General features: G+C 28.7%; 7 protein-coding genes across 10 annotated transcripts; 4 read left to right on the forward strand and 3 right to left on the reverse strand.

The window, feature by feature from the left end:
- Positions 1-1,581: 1,581 nt before the first annotated feature.
- Positions 1,582-7,786, forward strand: LOC124498615 (uncharacterized). 2 transcript variants are annotated; one of them, XM_075729143.1, is made up of 4 exons: positions 1,588-1,917; positions 2,010-2,462; positions 2,534-3,660; positions 7,567-7,786. In XM_075729143.1, the coding sequence occupies exons 1-3, from the start codon at positions 1,881-1,883 to the stop codon at positions 3,622-3,624; spliced, it is 1,581 nt and encodes a 526-aa protein (XP_075585258.1). In that variant the 5' UTR covers positions 1,588-1,880; the 3' UTR covers positions 3,625-3,660; positions 7,567-7,786. The 2 variants fall into 2 exon arrangements, with proteins under 2 accessions (XP_075585257.1, XP_075585258.1); XM_075729142.1 differs by lacking the exon at positions 7,567-7,786 and having other exon boundaries at positions 1,582-1,917; positions 2,534-3,866.
- On the reverse strand, positions 4,763-6,828 carry LOC124498350 (ADAM 17-like protease). Its single transcript, XM_075729094.1, has 3 exons — positions 6,636-6,828; positions 5,433-6,569; positions 4,763-5,370 (listed from the first exon to the last, which is right to left on the reverse strand). Exons 1-3 carry the CDS (start codon positions 6,715-6,717, stop codon positions 4,763-4,765), a joined length of 1,827 nt encoding a protein of 608 aa, XP_075585209.1. The 5' UTR covers positions 6,718-6,828.
- Positions 7,772-10,731, reverse strand: LOC124498186 (ADAM 17-like protease). 2 transcript variants are annotated; one of them, XM_047061907.2, is made up of 5 exons: positions 10,169-10,731; positions 8,956-10,101; positions 8,301-8,879; positions 8,098-8,241; positions 7,772-8,033 (listed from the first exon to the last, which is right to left on the reverse strand). In XM_047061907.2, the coding sequence occupies exons 1-5, from the start codon at positions 10,248-10,250 to the stop codon at positions 7,984-7,986; spliced, it is 2,001 nt and encodes a 666-aa protein (XP_046917863.2). In that variant the 5' UTR covers positions 10,251-10,731; the 3' UTR covers positions 7,772-7,983. The 2 variants fall into 2 exon arrangements, with proteins under 2 accessions (XP_046917863.2, XP_046917862.2); XM_047061906.2 differs by having other exon boundaries at positions 8,301-8,882; positions 10,169-10,728.
- Positions 10,732-11,127: 396 nt separating this feature from the next.
- Positions 11,128-13,398, forward strand: Tif-IA (RNA polymerase I-specific transcription initiation factor RRN3 homolog Tif-IA). The gene has a single exon (XM_047061910.2). It carries the CDS (start codon positions 11,468-11,470, stop codon positions 13,367-13,369), a length of 1,902 nt encoding a protein of 633 aa, XP_046917866.2. The 5' UTR covers positions 11,128-11,467; the 3' UTR covers positions 13,370-13,398.
- Positions 13,399-13,485: 87 nt separating this feature from the next.
- Positions 13,486-14,657, forward strand: LOC124498187 (surfeit locus protein 1). 2 transcript variants are annotated; one of them, XM_075729366.1, is made up of 3 exons: positions 13,486-13,730; positions 13,782-14,262; positions 14,335-14,657. In XM_075729366.1, exons 1-3 carry the CDS (start codon positions 13,530-13,532, stop codon positions 14,619-14,621), a joined length of 969 nt encoding a protein of 322 aa, XP_075585481.1. In that variant the 5' UTR covers positions 13,486-13,529; the 3' UTR covers positions 14,622-14,657. The 2 variants fall into 2 exon arrangements, with proteins under 2 accessions (XP_075585481.1, XP_046917865.2); XM_047061909.2 differs by having other exon boundaries at positions 13,782-14,258; positions 14,319-14,657.
- Positions 14,658-14,720: 63 nt separating this feature from the next.
- Positions 14,721-16,541, forward strand: PIG-S (phosphatidylinositol glycan anchor biosynthesis class S). The gene has a single exon (XM_047062312.2). The coding sequence runs from the start codon at positions 14,772-14,774 to the stop codon at positions 16,491-16,493; it is 1,722 nt and encodes a 573-aa protein (XP_046918268.2). The 5' UTR covers positions 14,721-14,771; the 3' UTR covers positions 16,494-16,541.
- LOC124498546 (cytochrome b-c1 complex subunit 7-like) lies at positions 16,491-17,248 on the reverse strand. Its single transcript, XM_047062313.2, has 4 exons — positions 17,124-17,248; positions 17,001-17,060; positions 16,768-16,937; positions 16,491-16,698 (listed from the first exon to the last, which is right to left on the reverse strand). Exons 1-4 carry the CDS (start codon positions 17,149-17,151, stop codon positions 16,600-16,602), a joined length of 357 nt encoding a protein of 118 aa, XP_046918269.1. The 5' UTR covers positions 17,152-17,248; the 3' UTR covers positions 16,491-16,599.
- Positions 17,249-18,001: the final 753 nt, after the last annotated feature.

Genomic DNA, 18,001 nt, shown 5'->3' on the forward strand with positions numbered 1-18,001 from the left:
TTTAATGGATGATGATGATGATGATACGTGATTATCAATGAGTGTGACCGATTGTTTTGGAATGATGATCGATGATTGTATGATGATTTTTACATCATAATGATGATGATAATTGAAAAATAACAAAAAAAAAAGATGAAAATTTTCCATTTTTGGAATTGGAATTCAAATGAAACCAGAAAAAAAATGATTGATGAACCAGAATAGAAACCATTGTCACCATCATCATCATCATTTATTATTCGGTTACATAATTCTAATCATTATTATTTTGACGCATACACAGGAATTCATCATGTTTATGAATGAAATTTTAACCAGTGTCCAGATGATCTAATTTCGGAAACAAAAAACATGGACGACAAATTAAATTTTCAAAAAAAAAAAAAAATAAAATAAAATAAACACCAGCCAGTCACGCTATCGTTAACACACACACACACACTGGATTTTTTTCCATCATTGTTTGTTTTGCCCAATTCCTGTTTTCCAAATATCAAAAAAAAAAATCTGTGCTCGTTCCATAATATTATCCGATTATTGTTATGCATAACTAAATTATTTATTCCAAATTTATGATTTTTACTAGAAAATGGTAATGACTGATAATTTTAGATTTTCAGTTCTCTCTCTCTCAGTGCATCGTGTGTTTTTATTAAATTATTAACAACAACAACAACAACAACATTGAACGCAAAGACCTTGTGATAGAATATTCTGGGATTCAAACACGTCAAACAAGAAAAAAAATCGAAATTTTTTTTCTCCATATTTTCAAAAAATAAACTTTAACCTTTTTTTCTCTCTCTCTCTCTCTCTAAGCATTCCACTACCCAATAATCTTTATCACTGAATCATCTGTCATTTAAATGTGGATCAATTTTTTTTTTCGCTACCGCTACCCGTCATCATTACTGTCGCTTGCTTGCCACACAACACCATTAATATCATCATCATCGTCATCATCATTTTTCTTGGAATTCAAAAGTGAAAAAAAATCGAATTTCCGAAACCGCTAGATTGAGGAAAAAATTTCAAATGTTCAGTTTGTTTGTTCAAATTTAAAAATGCCGCTTTTCAAAAATATTTTTTCAAACGAACGGTGACGATGATGATGATGATGATGAAATGGAATATTTCTCTTTTTCTTTCAAACAGCCCAGCCATACTTTTGAATGGAATCATTAAATCAGATGGTGGTGAAAAAAAAACACTACGACAACAACAACAACAACGATGACAATAACACCTAACTGTTCTATAACTGTGTTTTTTTTTCTGTCTGGCTTGTACATTTACGACAATTTAACGCACACACACACACACACCTTGCTTATCGGAAATTCGATTCAATGATGAAATGCAAAGAATGAAGAAGAAGAAGAAGAAGAAACTAAAAGTTGGCAACCGTTTCGGTTGGAAGAGCCAGAAAACGCAGAAGAAAAAAAAAATCTATGACAATCACTTTTTTTTCTGTTGCTGGTGAAAAAAAAAACAACAACGATGATGATGATGATGATCATCATCATCATTCGAATGGTGTTATGATGATGAAGCAAAGTTTGTCTGTTTGTTTGTTTTTTACATTTTTCAAAAAAAAAAAAACATTTAAACTTTTGAAAAACATACCAATTTGCCCGTTAAATTGCCAATCTTTTTTTTCCCAAACAGTCCATTACGTCAATCAGTAAATGTGCTACATGTATTAATCATCAAATTCAATCAAAATTAAAGCAACAACAACAAAAAAATGAGTCTCATCGTTAAAGAAAACGATTGACATTGTCTTAGTTTGAACGATATCATCATTATCAAACAATTGAACTTTCATCATTTACTACCATGTTAATCAACACATCAATCAACCAATCAATCAATCAATGCTACCTATGTGTTTATTTGTTTGTCATTTCTATGGTAATAATCATCAAAACAGATTAAGTCATTAATTTTTTTTTATTTTATAATCAAAATGAATTAATATTGAAACCGAAACCATATTGATTTAGGTAGCTATGAATTACGTACAAGAAAAATTTTCCACGTAAAAATAAAATATTTTTTTACCATTGCCAAAAAAAAAATGTTTTCATTATCAAATAAATTGAAACAATGTTTCACCATTATAACTTGTTTGATAATCATTTCAACATTGTTATTCATTCAACATACCACCAATCAATTATATCAGAATCAATTGATAGTTGACAATATGTCCATCAGTGATAGCAATACGGCCGCAATATTGAAACGTTTACGTGAAATACAAAAAATCAATGCTAATGCTATCCATTGGATAAAACATTTGAACTTGACCGATCTGTATTATAATCAATTGCCCCAAATTGAAAATGGTAATATTTCATTGTTTGAAAATTTTATTACCAATTACGATGTGAAAAATTTACCAGCTAAATTTAACCTGTCCATCGATGGTTTTGATACAATTAATCATTTTAAAGGTAAATTTTTGTCTGTGTTTTCACTGGTGATCTGAATTTTTTCTTATTATTATTATATCGTTAAATTATAGATAGAATTCTATTATTTCATCTTCAAATAATCAATCAAATTGATGTCTACATTCATGTTGATCAACCATCGATGACCATTGTTGAAAAAGATATTGATCGACGAAGAAAATTGGGAATGAAAACTAATATAAAAAAATCTGAATTCAAAGGAATCACTAGATTAATTTATGGTGCAAGACTATGTGATCCATATACATATGGTGCCCATTTAACGGTGGTCATATTGGTTGTAACTAAACCGGATGATTTTCGTTTACGATCATTAATTCGATCAACTTGGGCATCAAAATTTCAAACAGACAATTCAAGTCGTTTATATTTTGTATTCGGACAAATGAAACAGAAAATGTTTGATTTTCGTAAAATTGAAGAATTGATTCGACGAGAAAATGAATATTTCAATGATATTATTCAATGGAATTATCAGGAAGATTATTTTCGATTAACAATTAAATCTATGGCCATTATACGTTGGGCAAGCGTTTATTGTCCATTAGCCGTAAATGTATTCAAAGTGGATGCCGATGCATTGATAAATCATGATAATTTTATTGAATTTTGTCGAAAATTAAAACAAAAACAAAAACCAGATGATTATAATGAAACAAAAATGTTGCCACCACGATTTGCAATCTATGGAAATCTTTGGAATAATTCGGCAGTAATACGTTTACAGAAGAATAAATTCTTTACTAGTTTTCGTGATTATTCCAAAAAATTTTATCCACTTTATTCTGGTTCCGCTTGGCTTATGAATGGTCGTTCAAGTTGTTTATTCATTTATTTAGCAGCTGTACAGCAAGCAATGCCTGCATTACTGTGGGAAGATATCTATATAACCGGTATTGTACCGGAAAAATTGGAAAAAATTTCAAAAATTTCATTTCGACGACATCAAATACCCGGATTTCAATTCAATGTTGAACCAAAACATATTGATCAATGTATTTATAATCGTAGTATTATTTTTACGGAAAAAATGAAAGAATCAAACCTAGAATCAATTTGGAACAAAGTGACCAGACAAATTGTTGTTAAAAATCGAACAAATTCATCAACAATTGATAACTGTAAATTTCAATTGACGTGATCATCATTATGCCTTTCTTTTTTTGATTTTGAAACTGTGATAAACAGGGGATTTTTTTTCTTTGAATTTAACAATGTAAATTTTTGAAATCAAAATACATTGTTGAGTGAAATATTCAAATTTCTTTTTTTAGTTTTTTGTTAAAATTATATCATTTTTTCCATCCCATATAACCAAGTTTATTCCTTTGTTGTTGTAAATAGAATGAAATAAATATAAATTGTACACTTGCAGTGATGATTCTAATCAAATTTTATTATTTGACAATTCAGATGAATGAAAAATCAATTTGTGTACAATTTACTATGTTTATAAATTATCCGTTAATATATACACCGAAAAAAGTCGTCCAAAAAAATGGAGGTAGGCATTGTACAGCAACAGTAAGGCAGGGGATGCAAAATTGTCTGTAAATAGCGTGGCGTCCATAGACTTGACTCCCCCATTTTTTGGTGTAGCGTAGTGATGGTCGATATAAATTCATCAGATGAAGAAAAAATCCTGGAATGTGGCTCAGCACCAGCAATAAGAATCGTCTCTTATTCTAACGGTGACTAGTGTTTAAATTGATTGTCAAAGGAAAATTCCAACATAAAACAACAAATTGTATAAAAAATAAATATAAAATTCTATAAATTTCTAACATTTACGGCCATCAATGGAGTCCAATTGGATGAACCTTGAAAACAAAACCAAAAAAAAAGATTGAATAAATTGTGAAAAGCAAAGAAAAAGTTTTTTCAAGCTAATCAATTCGATTTTATTTTCGCCATCATATTCATCAGCAAGTGAATTTTTATTTCTGCTCACATATATTATAAACTTATGTATGTAATAAATTACGATGATCTCAACATCGTAATAATCATATCGATAATAAGTTCGCAGCTATGGTTGGGAATTGGACACTATTGAAATATTGATGAATAAAATAAAGCTTTATTGGTCAAGTATACTCAGATCATAAATCCAAGATAATCGATGAATGATGATAATTTAGGATGAGTTTAAATACTAGATTACAATCCATTAGAAACATTAATCAGGTTATAACATTCATTAAATCAAAGTCAAACATTTCATTTAAAATATTCAAACATCACAACTTTGATCATTAACATTCCAAAACATGATTCTTTTAGAATCCAAATCTTTCATGTATATACATAAGTATTATACTAATAAACCATAGTATTAGCATTGGGAAAAAAAATATAATGATTTCTAAAATTATATTCGAAATTAAATCTTGACATTTGCCTTGTAGATCACATCTACCAGGCATAGATGAGTCTTTCAGATGACATGTTGAACCAGCTGGCATCATTATTGGGTTTGTTATACAGGTTTTTTGGAATTTATCCACACAACAAAAATAACATCCATCAATATGTCGTTCACACATTTTACAATAACCATTATAACAAAATCCATCCAAATGTTTATCACCACAAGAAGTATTATCAGGTAATTTATTACGATTAGGACATTCATATGAGAAACCATCACATACGGCATTATTTAGACAAAAATTCAAATCTTTCGGCAGACATTGTTCACCTTTTTGGCGAATTTTACATTCATCATTACAGCATAAAGCATTCGGTTGACTTTTACTACATTCGGCTTCAGGTTTCAAATGACATTTTTTATCACAACAATGACCACCTTTAGGACCTTCATCACATTCTTCACCTTTTTCAAGAATTCCATCACCACATTTATTTTTATTAGAACAAGAACCTTCTAATTGGTAAATAATCAAATAAAATAATTGAATTCAATCAGTTAAAATAAAAACTACTCACCTAAATACATGGTAATGAATTGTCCTTTTTTCTTTGCTAAATTATGATAAATGGCACGATTTGAGCAAGGTGAAAATTTAAAATTATTCGGTCCTTTTTTATCATTAAATGGAAAGCTCATTATATAGGATCCACCTTCTTCAGGCATACAATCCTCGTTTTCAATATCGTGTGATGAGCCGAAATTATGACCGAATTCATGTACAACACTTAGGATACAATAAATTTCCCATGGATTTTCACAATGACCAAAACTTGATATACCACCGTTAATATTTTCATCGAAAATACGTGATTTATATGTCATTCCATTAATATTGTAAAGATTCACATTGGTGAATACATGTGATAGGCAAAAATCACCATCAGAAATGGATCGAATATATTTGTCCATATCTGAATATGTCCAATTGGATTGTATCGTAAATTGTTGCGGTTGGGTTTCAATAATTATTTTACATGGCACTACACCAAATTTTCCCATATCGATTGATGAATTTTCAAATCCATTTTCTGACCATTTGGTTTGAAAAAATATCTGATTAAGAAATCGTATCACAAATTGGCTATGTTGAACAGTGGAAATTAAATCACAATTAAATTGTTGAAATAAATCATAATTGATTCTCAATTTGATACCACAATAATAAATTGATGAATTGTTTGTACTACGTCGATGTCGATGAGAATTTAACTGAAAGAGATTTGGTATATCGATAGGTAATTGATTATCGATGATGATAAAATGCGGATTTGAATTATCATTTTGATGATTTTCATCAAAAGAAATTCTTGGTGTTAAATAGAATTCTTTTGAATCGGTAAATATCATCAAAGAGATTTTTTTCTTCGCAACAACAATAATACCTGTTGCATAAATTGCAATCACATGATTCCATTTGGAATTTGTGATTATTCCATGGAAATATGTTTGCATTAAATTATTAATTGATTCAATATGACCATCTGATTTGATTGTGAATACATTCAATGGTTCCGTGTCCGTATTTAGTGAATTCAGATGAATAATGGAATCATCATAATAATCATTACTTGGACATGACAATAATAGCACGAAATTATCATTGTTTGATAACTTTATTAGCTTAATGTATGCTTGATGTTGTACGAATGATGCTATGTAAAAAAAAAACAAAATTCAAAATGATGACAAAGATATTTTCCACTCACAAAGATACTCACAAGTGTTGATAGAGATATTCAACAAGAATATGAAGATGATACCGAAAATATTGCTATGAATTACGGAATTAAATGATGACATTTTGATTAAAATAAAAATTGACAAAATAAAATTTTATTATATAAAGGTGTTACATACGTATAAAAAAATCAAAATGGTTTCGTTGGAATCTTGTGTATGTATGCGCATCTCTTTGTATTTGCAATGTTTGGACTTGCAACTTCATCGGAAATGAATCAAACGAATCAATTAGTTTAATCACAATATCGTTCTAGAATTTTCTATTATCTTCGAAATATATACCTATTTTGACAGTTTTTTTAACACTAATTCAACATTAAAATTTTCAATGAATGGAGTATCCGTATTAAGTTTTACCAATATCTTTTTGGCTACTACTGTTGTTACATTATTTTTATATATGCTGGCAGCAAAAAAGGAAAATAAAGTATTGAAAAATAAGATGCTAATTAATGATAAGATAATCCCCATGGATAATGAGAAAACTCCAAGTGAAAGACAAAAAAACATCAATGGTGATGAGATTGTTATGGAAGAATCATCACCAAATGATCATCTAAAATGTCAACATGAACAACAACAACAACAAAATGAAAACGATCATTGTGATAAATGATGGAATGACTACAAGTCTTAATGAAGGTGGTATTAATAATGCCGTAATGTCGATTTTTATTATGAATCATATGCTTAGCGATGAATGTGAAACAATGGAATAAAATTGAGAATTATTTGAAAAAAAATTGAAATTTCTGATTTAAAGATTGATTTATGACGCATGCGCAATTCGTTCCTAATGAAGGTGGTATTAATAATGACCAGAAAAATCGAACAAATTCATCAACAATTGATAAATGTAAATTTCAATTGACGTGATCATCATTATGCCTTTCTTTTGCTGATTTTGAGACTGTGATAAACAGTGAATCACCTGTTTTTTTCTTTGAATTTAACAATGTAAATTTTTGAAATCGAAATACATTGTTGAGTGAAATATTCTTTCTTTTTTTTAGTTTTTTGTTGAAATTATATCATTTTTTCCATCCCATATAACCAAGTTTATTCCTTTGTTGTTGTAAATAGAATGAAATAAATATAAATTGTACACTTGCAGTGATAATTCTAATCAATTTTATTATTTGACAATTCAAATGAATGAAAAATCAATTTGTGTACAATTTACAATGTTTATAAATTACCCGTTGATATACAGTGTAGTGGTGGTCGATATAAATTCATAAGATGAAAAAAACAACAGTGACTAGTGTGTTTAAATTGATTGTCAAAGAAAAATTTCAGCATAAAACAAAAAATCATTCATTGTTGCTATGAATTTCTAACATTTACGGCCATCAATGAAGTCAAATTGGATGAACCTTGAAAACAAAACCAAAAAAAAAAGATTGAATAAATTGTGAAAAGCAAAGAAAAAGTTTGTACCTCGTTTTTTCGAGCTAATCAATTCGACTTTACTTCCACCATCATATTCATCATCAAATGAATTTTTTTCTGCCAACATATATGCACATATTAGTATTGCGACAAGAATTATTATCGTAATACTAATGACAATGGCAATAATTTCTAAAATTATACATGAAAAGAATGAATACGGTGGAATAGAATTTTTTTTTCTTAAATACCTTGTATTGAAGGACCCAAAGGAATTTTTTCAATAGGAATCGTTGTAGATGGCAATTCAGTAGTACCGATAATCGAATTTAAATCTTGACATTTGCCTTGTAGATCACATCTACCAGGCATAGATGAGTCTTTCAGATGACATGTTGAACCAGCTGGCATCATTATTGGGTTTGTTATACAGGTTTTTTGGAATTTATCCACACAACAAAAATAACATCCATCGATACGTCGTTCACACATTTTACAATAACCATTATAACAAAATCCATCCAAATGTTTATCACCACAAGAAGTATTATCAGGTAATTTATTACGATTAGGACATTCATATGAGAAACCATCACATACGGCATTATTTAGACAAAAATTCAAATCTTTCGGCAGACATTGTTCACCTTTTTGGCGAATTTTACATTCATCATTACAGCATAAAGCATTCGGTTGACTTTTACTACATTCGGCTTCAGGTTTCAAATGACATTTTTTATCACAACAATGACCACCTTTAGGACCTTCATCACATTCTTCCCCTTTTTCAAGAATTCCATCACCACATTTATTTTTATTAGAACAAGAACCTTCTAATTGGTAAAAAAAGTATTAATAATCAAATCAAATAATTGAATTCAATCAGTTAAAATACAAACTACTCACCTAAATACATGGTAATGAATTGTCCTTTTTTCTTTGCTAAATTATGATAAATGGCACGATTTGAGCAAGGTGAAAATTTAAAATTATTCGGTCCTTTTTTATCATTAAATGGAAAGCTCATTATATAAGATCCACCTTCTTCAGGCATACAATCCTCGTTTTCAATATCGTGTGATGAGCCGAAATTATGACCGAATTCATGTACAACACTTAGGATACAATAAATTTCCCATGGATTTTCACAATGACCAAAACTTGATATACCACCGTTAATATTTTCATCGAAAATACGTGATTTATATGTCATTCCATTAATATTGTAAAGATTCACATTGGTGAATACATGTGATAGGCAAAAATCACCATCAGAAATGGATCGAATATATTTGTCCATGTCTGAATATGTCCAATTGGATTGTATCGTAAATTGTTGCGGTTCAGTTTCAATAATTATTTTACATGGCACTACACCAAATTTTCCCATATCGATTGATGAATTTTCAAATCCATTTTCTGACCATTTGGTTTGAAAAAATATCTGATTAAGAAATCGTAGCACAAATTGGCTATGTTGAACAGTGGAAATTAAATCACCATTGAATTCTTGAAATAAATCATAATTGATTCTTAATTTGATACCACAATAATAAATTGATGAATTGTTTGTACTACGTCGATGTCGACGAGAATTTAAAGGAAAAAGATTTGGTATAAAAAATCGATGCGGTAATTGATTATCAATGATGATAAAATGCGGATTTGAATTATTATTTTGATGATTTTCATCAAAAGAAATGCGTGGTGTTAAATAGAATTCATTTGAATCGGTAAATATCATCAAAGAGATCTTTTTCTTCACAACAGCAATAATACCGGTTGCATAAATTGTAATCACATGATTCCATTTGGAATTTGTAATCATTCCATGGAAATGTTGTGTTTGTAATAAATTATTAATTGATTCAATATGACCATCTGATTTGATTGTGAATACATTCAATGGTTCCGTGTCCGTATTTAGTGAATTCAGATGAATAATGGAATCATCATAATAATCATTGCTTGGACATGACAATAATAGTATGAAATTATTATTGTTTGATAACTTTATCAGCTTAATGTATGCTTGATGTTGTACGATTGATGCTATGTAAAAAAAAAACAAAATTCAAAATGATGACAAAGATATTTTTTTACTCACAAAGATACTCACAAGTGTTGATAGTGATATTCAACCAGAATATGAAGATGATACCGAAAATATTACTATGAATTAGCATATAAAATGATGACATTTTGAATAAATTATGAATTTACAAAATGAGATTTTTATCATAAAAAAAATGGCACACATGTATCAATAGAATACAAAAAAAGGGTTTTGGCGGAATCTTGAGTGTCTTTGTGTCAAGGCAATATTTTGGTTTGGTTAATTGTTAATGATGATAATGATTAAATAAAGTAAATATAAAACAATCAACAATGAATTGGCGAAAAAAAAATCAAATTAAATTAAATCGAAATTACAATCTTTTTTTTTGCTACTACTGCTACTTCTTGTATATATGTAATATATGATGGCAACAAAGAAATAGAAAATAAAATAAAATAAAAGAATGAGGTGCTAATTATTGAAGATAATCTCTATGGATAATGAGCAAAATCAAATTGAAAGACAAACAAAACATCAATGATAATGATGAGAGTGTGTTATGGCGGAATTTCACATTATGCTTTTGTGATGATCATGATCATCATGGTGAATTGTTTTTGATTGTGACCCTGATTGTTCACAATGATGGCGTTGATCACAAATCACAATTTTAATCATCATTTGTATTTCAGAGTTTTTTTTTTTGTTTTTGGTGGTTGACAATTATTATGCTACAATGTAAATATTATGTGGCCACAAAAATTTTCGAATATTATCACACAACATTGTTGTGTTGTTGTCGTCGTCATGGTTAATGAGTATTAAAAAAAAAAATTTCGATAATTTTCAATCGACAATTAAATTCGAATAGAAATGATCATCATGACAAAAAAAAATTGGCATATTTTCATGACCAATTTCAAAAAGAGAGATCTTTGATCTTCGAAAATATTGTTGACTAGAATGAGGAGGAAGGGCTGAATCAACATCATATGAGCTGTTTTTTTTTCGATGACAAAAATAACGTTGTCAAAACGTTTTTTTGTTGTTGGTAAATGTATAACACTGATGTCATAATTAAAAAATGGAAAGAAAAGAACCAGAAAATGACGAAAATCCATCAAATTCAATGATATTCTGCAATGCGGACATGTTTTGATAATACGCATGTCTGCATTCAATTTATGGATGAATCTTGTCTGCTCAAATATTTCTTGTTGTTGTTTTTATTATTATCCAAAACACGCTTTTTATATTTATCTCCACGTTGTTTGATTTTTTTTTTTTTTTTTGTTATCAAAGAAAAAACACGTTCCTCGTCATTTTTATGTGAATTAATTACGACAATAACAATTAATAATGGCCAACACAATGGACAATAAGAATAACAAAACAAAATCGTATGATGAACAATTTGATCTGGAAAAATTGTTTGCCGAAATGAATAAAGAAAAATTTCTAATACATTTTGAATATTTTATTAAATATTCTGATGAATGGTATTGTTCAACCAATGGACAACGACCATTGTGTATAAATGAAATTGTAACGAAAATAACCGATAATCTATTGAATAATGTTTGTTTATCAAATTTTAAATATGAAAAATTATTATTCCAAATACAATGGCAAAAATATCTGTTCAACACTGGTGATAATGATAATGCGGAAGAATCATTAAAACCATCAATATTTGTTCATTTTATAGCCGAATATGTACAGATATTTCCGAATAGATGTGAAAAATTTTTGGATGATTTTCTATTCATTTTAAGAGGCCAATCAACCGACAACAACAATGAAACTGTGATCGTGAATGAAAAAGAAATGGAATTATTCTTATGTTTGAAACAATCATTTCAATCGTTGATATCGAATGTGAAGAATTTCGAATTTATTCTAGTACGATTGATGAAAAAACATTATCCATTCATACATAATTCTAGTGTACATGAATTTATTTGTTTTGCATTCAATATGATTCAATTTGTTGAACTATTTTCGTTTGATAATGCAATCGATTTGATGGATTTTTTATTTATAAAATTATTAGAAATTGATATGGAACAATTTTTCAATGAATTTGCCAACCAGAATAAAGAAAATTCGAATGTATTTGAAATTGAACTTGAATCATTTTCGATCGTCGACAATGATAATAACAATGAACGATTTAAAAAATTGAAAATTCTTGATTCCATACTCAGCATATTGTTTAATCAGATTGATGATCATCTAAAATGTCAACATGAACAACAGCAACAACAACAACAGAATGAAAATGAAAACAATCATTGGGATAAATTGATACAAATATTAACAAGAATATTTTTTCAACGTATTCTATCATCAAATTCTATACATTGTCAATATCTAATATTTTATATTTGTTCACAATCAGAATCATATTGTGATATTCTTGTCAATGATCTTTGGACATTGTTATCCACCACACAAACACCGATACGTATACGACAGAGTAGTATAAATATTATCATTTCTCTATTTCTAAATGGACGTTTTATCAATACAAATTCAATATTTTCATTATTGAAACTTATACTACAATCATTGAACAGCTATCTACTACATTCGAATCATCATCATCATAATGCATCAACAACAATGAAATCAAATATGAATGAAAATGATTTAATCTATTATCAATTGTGTATTGGTTTCTGTCAACTATTCTGTATATTCCATAATGATTTTAATCGTAATCAAATTGATTATTTAAAAAATATGGACATGAAACGTACTATATTAATATCGGATTATAAACCATTACAATATGTTTCATTGGAACTTGGTGAACATTTTATACATCTTTGTAATTATTATCGTATTGGTTATGCAAATATTTCCGATATTCAACATCGTACATTGAATCAAACATTTTCATCACATCAATCGAAAACTTGTCATTTTGGTAGCTGTTATTTGAAAACGGTTAAAAATCGTATTCAATTACATGTTAATGATTTGGATAAATTATTTGATGGTACAAATGAAAATTTTGGCTATCAAATTCGTAATGAATCATTATTCAAGAAAAATGATTCATCAAATTATCGACAACAAAAAACAATGATGATGATGATGGGTAAAAGTCCAAATTTTACGACGACAGCAACAACAACAACAACAAGTGATGATGGAATGACCACAAGTCCAAATGAAGGTGGTATTAATAATGCCGTAATGTCTAGTTTTATTATGAATCATATGCTTAGTGATGATTGTGAAACAATGGAATAAATAAATTGAGAATTGTATTTGAAAAAAAATTGAAATTTCTGATTTAAAGATTGATTTATAACGCATGCGCAATTTGTTTATTTATTTTTCTAAAAATCATGTGTTTTATCACGTGAATCATCGGATTGATGATTGTGTTTTTTTTGTTTTGTTCTCAAAAATGTTTGCCATATCGAATCGAATTTCGTTTAATTCTCGGATTAATACATTGAAATTTTGTTTGAAATTAACACCAATTAATTCCAATCATTCGAATAAATTACGTATTCAGTTACGTTCGATTAATATTGCTGGAGAATCGGCAGTGAAATCATCATCACAATATCAGAAACCAAGATCGCCAGTTGGTTATCTATTTGCTGTAAGTCATTTTATCTATTACCATAATCATTAATCAATCATCTCGATATAGTTACTTCCAGTTGCAACATTCTGTTTGGGAACATGGCAAATCTATAGATTACGATGGAAACTTGATCTAATTGCAAAATTAGAATCAATCATTAATAATGATCCTGTTGATTTTCCCGATCAATTAGATATGATAAATGATATGGAATATGTAAAAGTGAAAATTCAAGGACATATTGATTGGTTATCTGCACCACAATTCATTTTTCCTAGGTCAATCATCCAAAGAGATGAATCCACAAATCAAGGATCATTAATATCGAAAGGAAGTGGTCAAGGTTTAGGAGCTCAGTTAGTGTTACCGTTTGTAATCACAGACAAAAGATTCGATATGAATCCATTGCGAATATTGGTCAATTTTGGATGGATTACTCGTGAAAAAATGGATAAAATTAATTTGATACTTAAAAATCATAAAGTTCATCTTAGTCCACAAGAAGAATTCGAATTAATCGGTGTCATTAGAAAAACTGAAAAGGTTTGTTCAATAATTAGGTTTTTTCTTCCTGCAGTAAATTTTTTTCTTTCATTCATTCAGCGTGAACCATTTACAGCGAAACAAGAATATACACAAGGATATTGGACACGACGTGATATTGAAAAAATGTCGGAAAAATTAGAAACGACACCAATTTATTTGGATGCATTTGAAACACATCCATTGAAATTAATCTGTGAAAATGGTGATCATGAACAACGACAATTCGATGTAAGCCCTATTGGTGGACAAACTCGTATCAATCTTCGTAATGAACATTTATCTTATATAATAACCTGGTATAGTTTAACCGGTATTTTTTCCTATTTATGGTATAAAAAAATATTTAAATCAAGATTGTAAATGTATGAATTTTTAAAAAATTAAATAAATCTCCAATCATTTTCCGAGAATGTTTTTTTTTACTAACCGGCTAACATTTTGCCGGAAAGTTTCTCATAACTCTTTGCATGAATTATCATTTGTTTGATGATAAATTGTTTTTAAATCAACATGGCCAATGATGACCAAAATAATGATGTATTGGAACGAGAATTCGAAAGAATCGTTAAAGATTGTGTAGAAAAATCGAAAAAACAATCGAATCGTTCCACTTTGATTGCATCCATATTCTATTTGTCCGTATTGTTTTTGATTGGATTACCGATTTGGTATCGTACAACAACACCCGAACGATGGCCATTACCAGATATTTCATGGCTAATGGTACGATCACAAACATTGACACATTATTATAAAATATCAATAATTCATCTGAATGAATCTGATGAATCATTCCAAAATATTGATCTCCGCAATTATCTGCATGCAAATCATCATACAAGAATTAGCTTTGATAATAGTCTTTCATTTCGTCAAGAATGGACAGTACGATCAGCATTCAATAACGAATTAATGGCATTCAAATCGATACGAAATCAAGATTCATTTGAATTGAATGATTTGGATCAACTGCTATCAGCCGATAATATTCAATCAATCAATTCAATTATGTTTTATATTTTACCTAGAAATATTCATACAGATCGATTTATAAATGCCGGCAGATATCGATCCTATTTTATTGATCTAAATCATTTGGATAATATCTGTGGCCAGGTAAATATTGTCGAATGTTTGGGCGAACAAATCAACCAGTATGTTCATCAGGTTCAAATGCTCATCACACGTTTTTATTCGCATCAAGCTGATAAACAAGAACAAAATATTGTTCTATTGATGGCTAGAGATTTTGATTTTTTATTTGACATCATTTATGAAGATGATCATGTGGATAAAAATTTAAATCTAAACGAACGTAAAGAACGTCATCGAAAATGGATCAAACAAATTGATCAACTATTGGAACGTTTCTATACACATCGTTTTAGTTTTAGTCAATATTTTCGTATCAATTTCATTACACAGGTATTACATTATGTATTTCCACGTGATAATTTTATTCAATCAAAATTATTGAAATCATCAAACAATACATCGGAACAACAACAAGAACGATTATTACCAATATCATCTATTGATTCCATATTGAATCGAATTGAAACAAGCCGTGTAGAACATGATAATGATAAAAGTTATCATTTAGTTCTATATGTTCGATCACAATCATTACCAGTGTTGAAATTTTTCGATAATCAAACTAATAATCAATCAAATCTAATATCAACACCATTTCGTGGATCAATACTTATTGTGAATAATGAAAAAGATCTTTTCAATGGTTTCCGACAATTAATTCGTTCATTTTTATATCTACCAAATCGTTGCCAAGTATCGGGTGAATTTTTTACACAATTAGAAATTGAATCCATTGTTCATGCATTGGTGCAGAAACATATCCACGAAACATTGAAATCATTGGAATCGATTGAAAAATTATTGAATAAAGTGAGCAACATGGTTATTGAAGAGAAAATTTCACGTCGCATACATGATTCAATGGAAATGTCAATGAAAGCGGCTGAATTATTGAATTCAAATGGTGATATTATTGAAGCATATGAAAAAAGTTGGATCGCTTATTCATATAGTGAACAAGCATTCTATGATCCATCATTATTATCATTACTTTATTTTCCAGATGATCAAAAATATGCCATTTATTTGCCATTATTTTTACCAATATCGATACCATTATTGCACAATGTTTATCATCTTTTTAAAATGTTTAAAAATCGTAACATGAAAATTGATGATAAAGATAAACGGGAATGAAAATGAAATTTTTTTTTTATTGATTAAATGAATTCTATATATTCAATAGTTCGCTCGTCTCTTTTTTTTCTATACATTTTTTTTTTAATAAATTGAATTTTTTAATTCAATCTTTCGACAAGAAATTGATCCATTCTTCTTTTTCTTTTTTTTCTTTCATTACTTCATCAAGATATGGTGTAAGGAATCGACCTTTATCCATGTCCTATGATTTTTTGTTTTTAAAATCAAAAATTTTTAGTTAAAAGTCTATTTAGCATGTAAACGATGTTACCTCTTCATACGATGGCCATTGTTCTTTCGGTAAAAATTGTTTTGTTATTTCCAATTGTGATGCACGAACTAAACGATACGTATGTTGATCATAAAGATCGGGTGGTAATCGACGGACAGCTTCTAGATGAGCGGCATCAGTATAATCATAAAAATCATCATAATACAATCCTATATGTGAATTAATCAATCAATAATAAACAATTGTCCATTTGACATTTTTTCTTTACAAACCATATTTATTATATCCTTGGAGTCCGTAATAGAATTTTCGAAAACCAGGATTGTTAATGACTGACAAAAAAAAATTATAATCAAGAATGAATATCGATCGATTAGTGGATTACATGGACTTACATCGAAGAGTTTTTGTAAGATGAACCATTTTCTTTTCGATCTGGATACAAAAATGTGGATACAAAATCTAAAATATATTTGTCCTCCTGAGCGTGATATACACAAGGACGGTGGGCAAATTTTCCTAAACACAAAACTAAAACTCAAATTAATCTAAAGAAACTTTCCGGTAAAACAATGACAATATTTTTCATCATCATCAATAGATGGCCATACAGTGTTCATGTGAAAAAATCTATCTATTTCAAATATTTAAACTTGATTGATGTGGTCGGTAATTTGAAGAAAAAAAAACAAGAAAAACATTTTGCAAAAGGATTATTTGACAAAGAATGACATTCAATGGCCGAATGGAAAATAATTTGATTCTTTCTATGTTAGTTAAGTAAATTATACATCCATAATAATATATCTATCAACTAGACTCGAACATCTGTGGTCTTCCACATACACACAGACACATCACATTAATGCGACATTTGAGAATTATATAAAAAAAAATAACGACATCAAAAAGGATGGTAAAGTAGAGAGAGAGAGATAGATAGAGTGTGTGTGTGTGTGTAATTTGATTTTCCTTGGTTAAATGGTTCTCAATGTTTTTGTTGTATACAGTACAAAAAATGAATGCATCAAATTTTTTTTTCTTCTTCTCTCTGAGTAAATATTTGCATATAACATACACAACGATAAGTAAGTAGAAAATCAATTTTCAAAAAAAAAAAAAAAAAACATTCACAAGGGTTATCAACCGTTGTGAATCTCATGGTATGAAAATTTGTGACAACCATGAATTTTGATGGAAATAGAACAGACAAGACAAATGAAAATATTTCCAAATATAATTTGATTATTGGTATTGAATCTTCAGTTAGATC

This window comes from Dermatophagoides farinae, chromosome 3, assembly GCF_024713945.1.
Source record: "Dermatophagoides farinae isolate YC_2012a chromosome 3, ASM2471394v1, whole genome shotgun sequence".
Taxonomy (NCBI): Eukaryota; Metazoa; Arthropoda; class Arachnida; order Sarcoptiformes; family Pyroglyphidae; genus Dermatophagoides; species Dermatophagoides farinae.

What these genes read in the sequence shown, in the direction of transcription:
- LOC124498615 (XM_075729142.1), top strand. Translation starts at nt 1,881, where the DNA reads ATGCTACCTATGTGTTTATTTGTTTGTCATTTCTATG. An exon ending in ATTTGTTTGTCATTTCTATG is followed by an intron (nt 1,918 to 2,009) that starts GTAATAATCATC and finishes ATATTGATTTAG; the next exon opens with GTAGCTATGAATTACGTACA. An exon ending in TACAATTAATCATTTTAAAG is followed by an intron (nt 2,463 to 2,533) that starts GTAAATTTTTGT and finishes GTTAAATTATAG; the next exon opens with ATAGAATTCTATTATTTCAT.
- LOC124498350 (XM_075729094.1), bottom strand. Translation starts at nt 6,717, where the DNA reads ATGTCATCATTTAATTCCGTAATTCATAGCAATATTTTCGGTATCATC. An exon ending in GAATATCTCTATCAACACTT is followed by an intron (nt 6,570 to 6,635) that starts GTGAGTATCTTT and finishes TTTTTTACATAG; the next exon opens with CATCATTCGTACAACATCAA. An exon ending in ATTCATTACCATGTATTTAG is followed by an intron (nt 5,371 to 5,432) that starts GTGAGTAGTTTT and finishes TTTACCAATTAG; the next exon opens with AAGGTTCTTGTTCTAATAAA.
- LOC124498186 (XM_047061906.2), bottom strand. Translation starts at nt 10,250, where the DNA reads ATGTCATCATTTTATATGCTAATTCATAGTAATATTTTCGGTATCATC. An exon ending in ATTCATTACCATGTATTTAG is followed by an intron (nt 8,883 to 8,955) that starts GTGAGTAGTTTG and finishes TTTACCAATTAG; the next exon opens with AAGGTTCTTGTTCTAATAAA. An exon ending in GATTAGCTCGAAAAAACGAG is followed by an intron (nt 8,034 to 8,097) that starts GTACAAACTTTT and finishes TTTGTTTTCAAG; the next exon opens with GTTCATCCAATTTGACTTCA.
- Tif-IA (XM_047061910.2), top strand. Translation starts at nt 11,468, where the DNA reads ATGGCCAACACAATGGACAATAAGAATAACAAAACAAAATCGTATGAT.
- LOC124498187 (XM_047061909.2), top strand. Translation starts at nt 13,530, where the DNA reads ATGTTTGCCATATCGAATCGAATTTCGTTTAATTCTCGGATTAATACA. An exon ending in CAGTTGGTTATCTATTTGCT is followed by an intron (nt 13,731 to 13,781) that starts GTAAGTCATTTT and finishes ATCTCGATATAG; the next exon opens with TTACTTCCAGTTGCAACATT. An exon ending in TCATTAGAAAAACTGAAAAG is followed by an intron (nt 14,259 to 14,318) that starts GTTTGTTCAATA and finishes TCATTCATTCAG; the next exon opens with CGTGAACCATTTACAGCGAA.
- PIG-S (XM_047062312.2), top strand. Translation starts at nt 14,772, where the DNA reads ATGGCCAATGATGACCAAAATAATGATGTATTGGAACGAGAATTCGAA.
- LOC124498546 (XM_047062313.2), bottom strand. Translation starts at nt 17,151, where the DNA reads ATGGTTCATCTTACAAAAACTCTTCGAT. An exon ending in TCTTACAAAAACTCTTCGAT is followed by an intron (nt 17,061 to 17,123) that starts GTAAGTCCATGT and finishes TTTTTTTGTCAG; the next exon opens with TCATTAACAATCCTGGTTTT. An exon ending in CCAAGGATATAATAAATATG is followed by an intron (nt 16,938 to 17,000) that starts GTTTGTAAAGAA and finishes ATTCACATATAG; the next exon opens with GATTGTATTATGATGATTTT.